This window comes from Procambarus clarkii, chromosome 64, assembly GCF_040958095.1.
Source record: "Procambarus clarkii isolate CNS0578487 chromosome 64, FALCON_Pclarkii_2.0, whole genome shotgun sequence".
Classification (NCBI taxonomy): Eukaryota; Metazoa; Arthropoda; class Malacostraca; order Decapoda; family Cambaridae; genus Procambarus; species Procambarus clarkii.
The window spans coordinates 17,212,533-17,228,012 of NC_091213.1; the positions used below are offsets into that span (position 1 = coordinate 17,212,533).

General features: G+C 40.4%; 1 protein-coding gene across 2 annotated transcripts in view; it reads right to left on the bottom strand.

Moving 5' to 3' along the window:
• Nucleotides 1-382: 382 nt before the first annotated feature.
• LOC123769025 (xanthine dehydrogenase/oxidase) overlaps nucleotides 383-15,480 on the bottom strand; it is a 170,241-nt gene continuing 155,143 nt past the window's right edge. For both annotated transcript variants that reach the window (XM_069309232.1, XM_069309233.1), the window contains 2 exons: nucleotides 13,159-13,266; nucleotides 383-6,912 (listed from right to left, as the gene is read on the bottom strand). In XM_069309232.1, the coding sequence (XP_069165333.1) occupies nucleotides 6,842-6,912; nucleotides 13,159-13,266 (179 nt within the window). In that variant the 3' untranslated portion in view covers nucleotides 383-6,841. The remainder of the gene's footprint in view (nucleotides 6,913-13,158; nucleotides 13,267-15,480) is intronic.

A 15,480-nucleotide genomic window follows, 5' to 3' on the forward strand; every position in this document is an offset into this window, starting at 1 on the left:
TGTCCGGTCGTGATGGTCAAGCGGATTAAGGCGTCCCTGTACATACCAGTTGTGGGAGTATGGGTTCGAGTCACTTCTGGGGTGTGAGTTTTCAGTTGTATATAGTCCTGGGGACCATTCAGGCTTGTTTGCATATATATGTATATATATATATATATATATATATATATATATATATATATATATATATATATATATTTATATATTTCAATCATAATTTGTTTAGAGAGCCATTAATTCCGTTCAAGCACCATTCAACACGAGCTCTACAGAACTTCAGGTATCAGAGTTAGGTTAGGTTGAGTGAAGCACACAACTGCTTCTCTGGCGGAGGAGAGACCTAGCTAACTATTAGTTAAGTGGTTTAAGAACAACGCTCACAAGATTTTAATACTTTTATTTATTTTTTTTACAACTTAAATATATTCTCATAATCACCGCATTTCTACGTCTGCCATCATATATATCATGACAGAAGAAGACTGTTAATCAGATGCATTATTTGAATCGGACTTATTAACAAGAAAATTAAAGATATAAAGCTACGTATCATAAACAAAGACAAGACACCCCTGACATTGCCCATCATGTTAGGAAACAACTGTTTAATTATCAAATAAATGTCATAAGTGTATATAATTAATGTTAATAATACATAAAATAAGCTACATGGTAATACATGAATTTATACGAGACTTAAATGATCAAACCCACTTAGATTCCTCACAATGAAATATCATACATTATGATATTTCATTACGTGTTTTTGAGGAGTAGAGCGTATTTTTAATAATAATTATTATTAAATTATTATTATTATTATTGATTAGTATTACATTATTATTATTATTAAATTATTAATATTATTATTTTTATTAACATTATTTTACAGTAAATCATCAAAAATGTAATATGTGTGAGAAATCTTTGGAGCAGATTGTAAAGGACTTGTGTCTTAGGTCTCCCTAGACATAAGTATTAACTTCTAATTACTAGACCGTCATGGTCTAGTAGGTCATATGTGCATCTGGGGAGAACTAAGAACCAAGTTCGATTAAGGCCACTCTGAAGATTGTCCTATCATTATTAATGTTTTAATTGTTATTATTCATATTCTTATTGATAAACTTATTACAATGTCCTAGCGCTTGAATGAAGATGAGAGAAAGACCCAATATATGTATAAGTGAATTAAAACCAAATTTTCGATATGACATCCATACCCAAGATGATGCAGACAATGTTCTGAACAATATTGATGATTGATAAGGATTTAGCAACCCAGGAGGTGGCACGGGCATGAATAGCCCATAATCTGAACAAGAGTTTAAGAGCTTTTATATCAGAGAGTCTCATGTGGCGCTCTGCCACGTAAGGTATTGTTATTATTATTATTATTATTATTATTATTATTATTATTATTATTATTACAATTATTATTATTATTATTATTATTATTATTATTTCAATTATCATTATTATTATTAGTTGTAGTATTACAATTATTATTTTTATTATTATTATTATTATTGTTATTATTATTATTGTTATTATTATTATTATTGTTATTATTATTGTTATTATTATTATTATTATTATTATTATTATTATTATTATGATTGAGAAAATCCACTGGAGATCATAGATGCCTCAACCCACGACTAACATACTGCCAGCCACAATCTCTACCCCCTAGACCACCCAGACCTGGTAAGAGTTGAACAACCTGGAATTCTAATGAATCAACAACTGGAGGGCTTTTCTGAAGCCTTTTCTTTATTGGCCAGCTGATGCATTGAAATAGGAGTCCCGCAGCAGAAGCAGAATAAACCTTTCAGTAGTAGCAGAGAATATCCACAAAGTAGATAAGTAACCTAAGAGTTCCAGACATGTCGGAAAGCTATGATAATTGTGGCGTGTGTTGCTGTTCTGTAGAGCTCAGGGCAAAACAGGGTATCGAATGTGCAGGTTCCAAACTAGTATACCACTGCACCTGTCTTAATGTCTCGGACGCCTTGTGTGAGGCATACCATGAGGGGAAAACTGAAGGTAAAGGCCTCATTCACATTTATGACATCACTTGCAATGGTAAACCTATGAAACATAGCAGAAACTATGAAAATAAAGATGAAGCAACTGAGGAGAATAAGGATGAAATAGTGGAAGAGGTTGGGACTAGGGAGGAGTCAAGCGTGGTGATAAATCTTATCCTTAGAGGAAATAGTTGAGGAAGTATAGTGACGAAATACTAAGGGACCTGATTGAAGGCCACAAGACGATGAAGGAGTTGCAGGAGGAACTGAAGGTTTTGATGAAAGAAGTTATAGACCTAAACAAAATTAGATAATACATATATGGGGAAAGTCCCCGGGGCCAACCAGGCGTCCCTTGGGGATAATCAGAGACTCGGGGGAACTCAGGGTATACAGGCAAAGTTCCGGATAGACATGCAGGGGCTCAAGTGAGGGATGCAGAAATCATGGATAGTCATTGACAAAAACTAACCACATTTTAAGAAACCTTTCGAAAAAAAGAGCACAAGAATGACAAGGAACTCATTGAGGCAATGTTAGAGAAACCAATATAAAGAGAAAAACTTAAGTATATCAGATTTCAGAAGGTTTGGTAGGCCGGAAGCAAATATAATAAGAATAACCATTGTTAATTTTGAACACGAAAGGAAGATACTAAACCATGTCCACAAACTCAAAGATCTCGAGGGGTATAACCAAGTATACATATCTCCAGACTTCACTATAGAGCATACAAAATAGACAGGGGTGGTAAAAGGCAAACTGGAATTAAGAAACACAGGACGATACAAAAATGCACAGCTAAAGATCAGGAGAGGTCAAGTGATCCAGATTGCAGGTGGAGAAGAGGTCTTAGTTCTTTACTCAGTCAGGCAGGATTAAACCTATTTATCTCGGACGATAAACAAGTTCAAAACCAGAGCGACATTGTTCAGAATAGTAATGTGATCAATACAGGAGCACTCTTACAGTGACCAGGAACAACGTCGTGAGTTTTAATAGTTTCTTCCCAAATGCCAGAAGCCTAGTAAATAATTTTGACTCATTATGTGCATACGCAGAGGCTGAAAATCTCGACATCGTTGGCATCAGTGAAACATGGAGCAGAGAGAACATTAGAAGGTGAATTCCATTCTCCCAGGATACCACTCACCATCCAGAAAGGACAGAACAATAAGAGTAGGTGGGTGATGCTGTATGTGTAAGAGAATCTGGCGGAAACCAAAAATAAGGAACTAAATACCATGGGATCCTCAGAGTCTGTATGTTGCAACATATTAACTCAAGATGGTAACAAAATGACTATGGGAGTATGCTACAGGGCTGATATAGCAGCGACACAAGAAATTGCGGATCTGCACTATGTGATCAATGTGGCATCTGAAACCCAAACCCTAATGATGAGGGACTTTAACCATAAGACCATAGATTGGATCAACCTAACTTGACAAGCAACAGGTGAACAATTTCTAGACCTAGTACAGGACTCCTTTCTCATACAGCATATGGTAGAACCCACACGTGGTAAAAGCATACTAGATCAGTTGCTAACATCAGAAGAGGGCATGATTAGTCAAATTCATTTGAAAGAAAAGCTAAGCCCGTCCTGTGATCACCATATTTGACGATGAACTACGAATACAGAATTCTCATAAAGGTCAAAGATAATAAATTTTTAGATTACTATCGAAAAGACTATCAAGGAATGAGAGAGGAACTGCAAACCATCTTCTGAAGGGAGCTGATATGCGTACATTGCACGAAAGCATCATGGAAAAATTGCAAGAGGGTCATCACGGAACTTGTTCATAAATATGTTCCGAAAAGAAGACAAGAAAGGGAACTAAACGGATGACACAGATCGTAAAGCGAGCATTGGTAACCAAGAGGACTCTCTAGAGAACATATAAATTAACGATGGGCATCATTGATTAGGAGTTATTTAAAAGGGCACTAAGCTCGGCCACCCAGAAAATCTGATCAGCCAAAAGAAACTACGAAAGAAAACTTTCCCAAAATATAAAGAAAGACACAAAATCTTTCTATGCCTATATACGAGATAAAACCTAAATAAAGAACTCAGTATGACCCATAATAGTTGAGAATTACCATGTAATAATGGACGATAAAGAGGCAGCAAACACTTTAAATGAATATTTTACATCGGTGTTCACATTAAAATAGTTAGATGACATCCTATCACCCACACCAATCTTAGAAGGAGGGGAGAAGAATGAGTTTAGAGATATACCTATAACATGCGAAATAATTAGGAAGAACATTGACGAACTGAAAGGTTCAAAAGACCCAGGTGAGGATGGTATCCAATCCAATGTCTTAAAGGAACTGGCAGAAGAACTATGCCTAACGCTGAAACTACTTTTTACCATATCCCTGGACCAGGAGGTAGTTCCCCTAGATTGGAAATATGCAAATGTCACTCCCATTTTCAAAAAGGCAGAAAGAGTTCAGCCGAAAACTATCGGCCAATCAGCTTGGCATCACGCATCTGTACGCACATGGAGAGAATCTTCAGGGAGGGAATAATTCACCATCTTATAGTGAACAGTTTTGCACAATCGACACAACATGGGTTTGTTAAAAACAGATCGTCTTATAAACCTGCTCACATTTTTAGAAACGGTAACCAGCTACTCAGACAAAGGCCTTCCGGTTGATGTAGTATACATGGATTTTGTTAAAGCCTTTGATAAGGTATTGCATGAAAGACTGATAAGGAAATTACAGGCTCATGGAATAAATGGTAAAATATTAGAATGGATAAAACTATGATTGAAAGAAAGAAAACAAAGGGTCGTGCTAAATAGGAACGATTCTGAATGGAGAAATGTGGTAAGTGGGGTGTCACATGTGTCCATTTTGAGGCCAACCCTTTTTTGTCACATATATCAATGACATATATGAAAATATTACAAACTACATCATCAAATTTGTAGATGACACTAAGATTTACTGAAAAGTGGCAAATGATAATGATGTTGAAGTCTTACAAAGAGATTTACATGAACGCCACAAATGGCCAGAAGACTGGCACAAAATGCCACACCCTGCATGTGGGACAAACAGCCCAAGCCACAGCTACCAAATTAATAGCAATGCATTACAGCAGATTGATGAAGAAAAGGACCTCGAAGTCAAAATCCCCAACTCACTAAAAGTTGCACAAGAGGTAGGAGTAGCAGTGAGAAAAGCTAGCCAAATCCTTGAAATAATCAAGCGTACTTTTGACCTTGGGGAAAAAAGGTAATGATTCAACTGCATAAATCGCTGGTGCGCCCTCATTTTGGATTACTATATCCAAGCATGGAGAACTCCTTTTCAGAAGGACGTAGCTGCTCTGAAGAAAGTGCAACACCGGTCAACAAAAGTCATTCCAGAGCTAAGTCATCTCGTATCAGGAACGCTTGAAGGTCACAAGGCTAACAAAACTGCAAACTAAGCATGACAGGGTGGATCTCATTTACTTCTAAAATACTGAACAGATTAGAGGATGTTGATCCAGAAAATTTCTTCAAAACGTCAGATGTTACTCAAAGAGTTAGCAACGGTTTCAAGCACAACAAGCCACAATGGAAGATTGAGAACAGGAGATTCTTTTTCACACACAGGGTTAGAAACCCCAGTGAAACCATCTACTCGCTGAAGCTATAAATGCCTAAACTGTGTTGAGTTTAAAATATACACAGAAAATATCATTAAGGCAAATGGTAGGGGGGTGGGGTTCCTTCGACAAGCCGCCTGTCTTCGTCGAGGCCACTAGGGTTAGTGGACCTCAGGTAAATATATGTAATTCATGTTGGGGTGTTGACCTACTTTAACCATACCTGGGAGCCTGGGGGTTATATATAAAACTTAGTAGGACTTAAAGAGAGCCCTCCAAACTTCCTATCAATCCCAGGTTGTATAACTTTTATTAGGTCGGGGTGGGCCAGTGGTAGAGATTGTTGCTGAAAGTATTTTGGCCGAGGGTTCGAGTCACTTAAGAGCTCCAACTGATTTTCTCATTGATATATATCTCGTTAGTGTGATTTCTTTGTAATTACTATTATTATTATTATTATTATTATTATTATATATTTTTATTATTGTTTTTGTTTATAATAATAACAATAATAATAATAATAATAATAATAATAATAATAATAATAATAATAATATTATTATTATTATTATTATGATTATTGTTACTGCTGTTGTTTTATTCAAGCCGTGAACTCAGCACTTGAATGTGTAGACATTTAACGCTCATTTGCTATTAAGTACAATATTATTTTGACTATATTTAGAACTCAAATCTTGTATGGGAGAGTACACTATGACTGTAGGCATGTAGTACGATAATGCGCTTAAATAGTTTTAGCTCAGCAATATTAACAGCAAGGTCTTGTGGCCACAACGACAGTCATCTTTACTAAGCTCCCCGTAGTCTTGGCTGTGATTTTCAAAGGTGAATTCATGAAGGCAGTATTCATGAAGAGTTAGTCCTTCAGGTGTCCACAGGTGTGTACACGTGTGTACTCCAACCCCCGTCAATGATGTAACAGGAGCACCCGGCGTCCTAGCCCTCACCTGTCACTGACCAACCTGTCCTCACACTTAATACCTCACAACATTAACATTTTCAACCCAAACGTTAAATTTTCTGTGATTTATTGAAAGTTAAAGCATTGGAAATTTAAAGCTTTCAGAGACCAATGAGCATAGTCTTCGACAAGTTATGTTGGTTGCCAGGGTTCGACTCTTGTGGTGAGGCAAAATCTTTTTAAATGTGAGGTTCAGAGGAAGGCTTAATTGAGGGTGAGGCGACTGGGGTCCACCAGAGCCAGTCTCTGCAGCTTCTCCACGGTGAGGGGAGCGTCTGAAACACCACAACAGTAGTGACATATATTAACATGCTTCACCAGAGGTGATCACAAAGTTCATTGTGGTTTACCTCGTGGAAACTCGTGCTCTTTCTTTATTGTTTGAGACTGATCACGAGAACCAATCAGCGATTTTTAGGCTAACATAGCATATGTTGGGTTATGCTAGGATAGGTGGGTGTATTTAGATTTGGTTAGAGTAAATTAGGTTAGATTATTGAAGGTTAGGATAGGTTATGCAGGGTTAGATTAGGTTAATCACGGTTAAGTTAGGTTAGATTAGGTTAATCAAGGTTAAATTAGGTTAGATTAAGCAAGTTTTAAATTAGGTTAAGTTAGGTTTGGTTCTTTTAATATAGGTTAAATTAGCTTAAGTTACGTTAGGTTATGATAGGTTTAGTAAGGTTAAGTAAGGATAGGTTAGGTTAGATAAGGTAAGGTTAGGTTAGGTAAGGATAGGTAAAGTTAGATAAGGTAAGGTTAGGTTAGGTAAGGATATGTTAGGTTAGATAAGGTAAGGTTAGGTTAGGTAAGGATAGGCTAGGTTAGGTAAGGATAGGTTAGGTTAAGGTATGATAATATAGGTTAAATTAGGTTAAGTTAGATAATGTACTTATTCCATTAGAAAGTGTTCATGCAGTATGATCGTGATGAATGAGTAGATTAGGTCAGAGTGATGTTTAATGTATATCTAAATATTGCAGTTGCGACCCTAATTAATACTCACCGGTCGGTGACTGCATTGAAAATAATGAAATCAGAATTGCATATACAACTTGAGCTATATTTGAAAAGCTCGGCAAACTGTTGGTATATTTTGGCCAACGTGGTGTTCAATAATTCTGTAGTAATTAACCCTTTGATTATTCACATGTATACAGGTTTTGTTTCCCTATGAAAACTTAAAACCTATTTAATTTAATATTAAATATATATATATATATATATATATATATATATATATATATATATATATATATAATATACATACATATATAAAATACATAATATATATATATATATATATATATATATATATATATATATATATATATATATATATATATATAATATACATACATATATAAAATACATAATATATATATATATATATATATATATATATATATATATATATATATATATATATATATATATATATATATATATATATATAATATACATACATATATAAAATAGAAGAAGGAAACACTATTGGCGCAATACGAGTCATCACCAGTGAGGACTCAATTGCCGACAGAGATGCCGCAACAGCTCAAGCCCTAAGGGAGAAACACCCACCCAGGGCTCCGCGTGAGGACGACATTGTACAAGTGGGGGCTACCGGAGCAGAACCTCTCTGGGTGGCTGAATCTGTGGTCCATAAAGCAGTCATGTCCTTCCCAACAGGATCAGCAGGTGGGTTCACAGGACTAACACCCAACCATCTCAAGCAAATGCTCAACCCTGCACTGGGTGACATTGCAAAGAACCTCTTGGTGGAACTAACCAGATTCACCAACACATGTCTAGCTGGCAACATACCAGCGTCCATAAGACCTATCTTTTTTGGAGCATCTCTCTGTGCTCTAAAGAAAAAGGATGGAGGGATCAGGCCAATAGCTGTGGGCAATTCTCTCAGGCGTCTCGTCGCAAAGGCAGCTGCAAGAACAGTTAGTGATGCAGCGACCAACATGCTGAAGCCAAAACAGCTCGGGTTAGGCATTCCACAAGGGTGTGAGGCGGCAGCCCATGCAGCTCGAGCCTTCATCGCCAACATCACAGACGAAAAGGCCCTTATCAAGCTAGATTTCAAAAATGCCTTCAATTTGGTGCGGAGGGATGCTGTACTCCGTGCGGTTCATAGTCATTTCCCTTCCCTCTACCCTTTTGTACATTCATGCTACAGTATGGATCTGAAGCTACTTTTTGGCGAACATGAAATTGACTCGTGGGAAGGCGTCCAACAGGGTGACCCCCTTGCTCCTCTCCTTTTCTGCTTAGTCATCAAACAAGTCACAGAGGTCCTGTCCAGCGAGCTTAACATCTGGTTCTTGGATGATGGTACCCTAGCTGGTTCCCAAGACTCCCTCCTGGAGGACATCAGAAAAATCCAGGAGCAAGGTGCAGTTTTAGGCCTCACCCTGAACCCTTCTAAATGTGAAATAATATGTTCCAACCAGGGCATCGTAGAGAGAATAGAGGGTCTTCTGCCAAATATCCATAAAACTAAACCTGAAGACAGCACACTCCTAGGAGCTCCCCTGGGGTTGAAAGCCATCGATGAGGTCCTTGATAAGAAAATCGCCGACCTTAGGAGGATGGATGGGAGGATTGAAGATATTGATGCTCATGATGCACTCTACCTCATCACCAGATGTCTGTCCCTCCCCAGGTTAACCTACTTTCTGAGGTGTTCACCATCTTACAGTAGCCAAAAACTAAGTGAGTATGACCGGTTACTGAAATCAATGCTAGAAAAAGCCCTTAACCTCTCTCTTGATGACCTACAGTGGAAACAAGCCTCTCTTCCCGTAAGACTTGGGGGCCTCGGAGTTCGAACAGCAACGCAAATCGGTGTTCCAGCCTTCCTGTCCTCCTTATCAGCATCCGACGACCTTGTGAAGGAAATTCTACCTGCCCACTTACATCAGCTGGCAGGTGTACATGATCCCAATTTTACACGCTGTGCCACAGAGTGGGCCTCTCGTGCAGGCCCATCACCTCAACCATCATCCCCAAAAGCCCACAAGCAATCCAGCTGGGATGGCCCCATTGTAGACCAAGTTGCTGCAGAGTGCCTGGGTGCTGCAACAACACAACACGACATTGCTCGCCTCACAGCAGTAGCAGCCCCACATGCAGGGGATTTCCTGTTAGCAACCCCAATGTCGGCAACTGGCACGCGTCTCACACCACACGCCCTCCGAATTGCTGTGGCCCTCCGCCTTGCTGCCCCAATCCACACCAGATATAGGTGTATTTGCGGCGAGGTGGTGGTTGACAGTTACGGCCACCATGGCCTACTCTGCCAATGCACAGGGGGATGGCACACGAGGCACAGTGAAGTTATCGACATCATCAAGAGGAGCCTCACCACAGCTGGATGCCCAGCTGAAAGAGAGCCCCGTTACCTAACGCCCCGTAACTCTGATGCTCTTATTGGTCGCCCGGATGGTATCACAGTGAACCCCTGGAAGAATGGCAAGCAGTTGGTATGGGACTACACGTGCGTATCAAACCTAGCTAACACCTACATTAACCTCAGTGTTGCACAACCAGATGGCGCTGCCACCCACAGGGAAGCAGCCAAATCCCGTAAGTATAGAGAACTGGATCACCACTACAATTTTGTCCCCATTGCTTCTGAGACACTCGGCGCCTGGGGTAAAAGTGCTACCAGTTTTTTGAAGGAACTGGGTTCTAGGCTCATTGAAACAACAAGGGACCCTAGAGCTGCCAGCTTTCTTTTCCAGCGCCTCAGCGTGGCGATACAGAGGGGAAATGGGCACTGCATCCAGGGTTCCTGCCCGCCATCTGAGGAGCTGGAGGAACTCGACAACCTATGATAACCATCTTTGTAACCTATATATAACACCTTTTTTGTAACAAAGTTCAAATAAAGCAAATATATATGTGTACATACAAAAGAATGGGAGTGGTAGGAGATTATATTAGTGTTCAGTGAAAAACCACAAGGTCTCCTCTGAATACTTTTTATTTTCTTCTCCGAGGCTATGGGTCCCCACATTGGCACCAGAGGTGGTACCCTCACAAATTTTATATATATATATATATATATATATATATATATATATATATATATATATATATATATATATATATATATATATATATATATATATATATATTATTATTAAATATGACCGAAAAAGTAAGATTAATAATTCTAACACGAATTTTCTCAATCTTTCGTACATTTCTTTTCACTGTTGGAGGTAAATCAAAAATCAATTCTCCAAAATTCATTTTTATTTCTAGTCTGACGCGACACGAGCGCGTTTCGTAAAACTTATTACATTTTCAAAGACTTTAGTTTGCAAATACACAACTGAATAGAACTTACGCATCTCCGATTTTATATCTACATTTGAGTGAGGTGGATGGGGTGAGGTGGCATTAATAGGGTATTAATTTCATCAACACAAGACAGAACAAGAGGTGGTATTAATAGGGTATTAATTTCATCAACACAAGACAGAACACGAAACAATGGGTATTGAATAGAAGTGTTTGTAGAAAGCCTATTGGTCCATATTTCTTGATGCTTCTATATTGGAGCGGAGTCTTGAGGTGGGTAGAATATAGTTGTGCATTAATTGGCTGTTGATTGCTGGTGTTGACTTCTTGATGTGTAGTACACATCAAGAAGTCAACACCAGCAATCAACAGCCAATTAATGCACAACTATATTCTACCCACCTCAAGACTCCGCTCCAATATAGAAGCATCAAGAAATATGGACCAATAGGCTTTCTACAAACACTTCTATTCAATACCCATTGTTTCGTGTTCTGTCTTGTGTTTATGAAATTAATACCCTATTAATACCACCTCTTGTTCTGTCTTGTGTTGATGAAATTAATACCCTATTAATGCCACCTCACCCCATCCACCTCACTCAAATGTAGATATAAAATCGGAGATGCGTAAGTTTTATTCATTACGGGCTATTCATGCCCTGCCACCTCTTGGGTGGCTCAATCTTTATCAATCATCATCAGTTCTATTCAGTTGTGTATTTGCAAACTAAAGTCTTTGAAAATGTAATAAGTTTTACGAAACGCGCTCGTATCGCGTCAGACTAGAAATAAAAATGAATTTTGGAGAATTGATTTTTGATTTACCTCCAACAGTGAAAAGAAATGTACGAAAGATTGAGAAAATTCGTGTTAGAATTATTAATCTTACTTTTTCGGTCATATTTAATAATATATGTCTACAGGAAAGACTGCTACCAAAATATACTAATATATATATATATATATATATATATATATATATATATATATATATATATATATATATATATATATATATATATATATATATATATGTCGTACCTAGTAGCCAGAACGCACTTCTCAGCCTACTATGCAAGGCCCGATTTGCCTAATAAGCCAAGTTTTCATGAATTAATATATTTTCTCTAATTTTTTTCTTTTGAAATGATAAAGCTACCCATTTCATTATGTATGAGGTCAATTTTTTTTTATTGGAGTTAAAATTAACATAGATATATGACCGAACCTAACCAACCCTACCTAACCTAACCTAACTTATCTTTATAGGTTAGGTTAGGTTAGGTAGCCGAAAACGTTAGGTTAGGTTAGGTTAGGTAGGTTAGGTAGTCGAATAAACATTAATTCATGAAAACTTGGCTTATTAGGCAAATCGGGCCTCGCATAGTAGGCTGAGAAGTGCGTTCTGGCTATTAGGTACGACATATATATATATATATATATATATATATGTCGTACCTAATAGCCAGAACGCACTTCTCAGCCTACTATTCAAGGCCCGATTTGCCTAATAAGCCAAGTTTTCATGAATTAATGTTTTTTCGTCTACCTAACCTACCTAACCTAACCTAACCAAGCTTTTTTTGGCTACCTAACCTAACCTTACCTATAAATATAGGTTAGGTTAGGTTAGGTAGGGTTGGTTAGGTTCGGTCATATATCTACGTTAATTTTAACTCCAATAAAAAAAAATTGACCTCATACATAGAGAAAAGGGTTGCTTTATCATTTCATAAGAAAAAAATTATAGTAAATATATTAATTCAGGAAAACTTGGCTTATTAGGCAAATCGGGCCTTGAATAGTAGGCTGAGAAGTGAGTTCTGGCTACTAGGTACGACATATATATATATATATATATATATATATATATATATATATATATATATATATATATATATATATATATATATTTAGGACAAGTCATTGGAAATATATATATGAATTTATTTATGTCAGCAGGAGTAATATTGATATTGTAAAAAAAATTTGTAGGGAAAACTCATATCACAAAATACAGATTAAGTGCTTAAAACCATTTATCTTAGTTTCTTTCCATCTGATGTAGATGATTATTTTGTCCTTTAGTTAATTAAAAATATCATGTGTAAATCAAACTCAAGGCAAACTAAAAGTATACTGAAAGCTTCGCTGGATATTCACTCAGGTTAAACCTGTTAAGTTAAGAACATTGCTCACCCATCTGGAACCAGCCCGGGGTGCCGGCGTCCAGGCGGGCGCTGGTCAGCGCCTGGCGTAGAGCCATTATGATGGAGTACGCCAGACTCAGCGGAGGCTCTGCCGTCACTGTCAATCAACAGAGAAAACCTCCAGAAGTTAAAATGAACAAAGACTAAATATGGATTAATAACAGTAAAAATATAATTTATTATCTAAAGAGTTTGTGGGAGCAGTCTGGAGGAGATTCATAAGTATTCCGGAAGCTGCTACTTTCCCAGCTCGGTCTTCGGTACTGTCCAGCAGCTGCTACTATCCCAGCTCGGTCTTCGGTACTGTCCAGCAGCTGCTACTATCCCAGCTCGGTCTTCGGTACTGTCCAGCAGCTGCTACTATCCCAGCTCGGTCTTCGGTACTGTCCAGCAGCTGCTACTATCCCAGCTCGGTCTTCGGTACTGTCCAGCAGCTGCTACTATCCCAGCTCGGTCTTCGGTACTGTCCAGCAGCTGCTACTATCCCAGCTCGGTCTTCGGTACTGTCCAGCAGCTGCTACTATCCCAGCTCGGTCTTCGGTACTGTCCAGCAGCTGCTACTATCCCAGCTCGGTCTTCGGTACTGTCCAGCAGCTGCTACTATCCCAGCTCGGTCTTCGGTACTGTCCAGCAGCTGCTACTATCCCAGCTCGGTCTTCGGTACTGTCCAGCAGCTGCTACTATCCCAGCCCGGTCTTCGGTACTGTCCAGCAGCTGCTACTATCCCAGCCCGGTCTTCGGTACTGTCCAGCAGCTGCTACTATCCCAGCCCGGTCTTCGGTACTGTCCAGCGGCTGCTACTATCCCAGCTTGGTCTACGGTACTGACCAGCAGCTGCTACTATCCCAGCTTGGTCTACGGGACTGTCCAGCGGCTGCTACTATCCCAGCTTGGTCTACGGGACTGTCCAGCGGCTGCTACTATCCCAGCTTGGTCTACGGGACTGTCCAGCGGCTGCTACTATCCCAGCTTGGTCTACGGGACAGCCCAGCGGCTGCTACTATCACAGCTTGGTCTACGGGACTGTCCAGCGGCTGCTACTATCCCAGCTTGGTCTACGGTACTGACCAGCAGCTGCTACTATCCCAGCTTGGTCTACGGGACTGTCCAGCGGCTGCTACTATCCCAGCTTGGTCTACGGGACTGTCCAGCGGCTGCTACTATCCCAGCTTGGTCTACGGGACTGTCCAGCGGCTGCTACTATCCCAGCTTGGTCTACGGGACAGCCCAGCGGCTGCTACTATCACAGCTTGGTCTACGGGACTGTCCAGCGGCTGCTACTATCCCAGCTTGGTCTACGGGACAGCCCAGCGGCTGCTACTATCACAGCTTGGTCTACGGGACTGCCCAGCGGCTGCTACTATCACAGCTTGGTCTACGGGACTGTCCAGCGGCTGCTACTATCCCAGCTTGGTCTACGGGACAGCCCAGCGGCTGCTACTATCACAGCTTGGTCTACGGGACTGTCCAGCGGCTGCTACTATCCCAGCTTGGTCTACGGGACAGCCCAGCGGCTGCTACTATCACAGCTTGGTCTACGGGACTGTCCAGCGGCTGCTACTATCACAGCTTGGTCTACGGGACAGCCCAGCGGCTGCTACTATCACAGCTTGGTCTACGGGACAGCCCAGCGGCTGCTACTATCACAGCTTGGTCTACGGGACTGCCCAGCGGCTGCTACTATCACAGCTTGGTCTACGGGACTGTCCAGCGGCTGCTACTATCCCAGCTTGGTCTACGGGACAGCCCAGCGGCTGCTACTATCACAGCTTGGTCTACGGGACTGTCCAGCGGCTGCTACTATCACAGCTTGGTCTACGGGACAGCCCAGCGGCTGCTACTATCACAGCTTGGTCTACGGGACAGCCCAGCGGCTGCTACTATCACAGCTTGGTCTACGGGACAGCCCAGCGGCTGCTACTATCACAGCTTGGTCTACGGGACAGCCCAGCGGCTGCTACTATCACAGCTTGGTCTACGGGACTGCCCAGCGGCTGCTACTATCACAGCTTGGTCTACGGGACTGTCCAGCGGCTGCTACTATCACAGCTTGGTCTACGGGACAGCCCAGCGGCTGCTACTATCACAGCTTGGTCTACGGGACAGCCCAGCGGCTGCTACTATCACAGCTTGGTCTACGGGACTGTCCAGCGGCTGCTACTATCACAGCTTGGTCTACGGGACAGCCCAGCGGCTGCTACTATCACAGCTTGGTCTACGGGACTGTCCAGCGGCTGCTACTATCACAGCTTGGTCTTCGGTACTGTCCAGCGGCTGCTTCTGAACCATCCACCCCACACTACTGAACCAT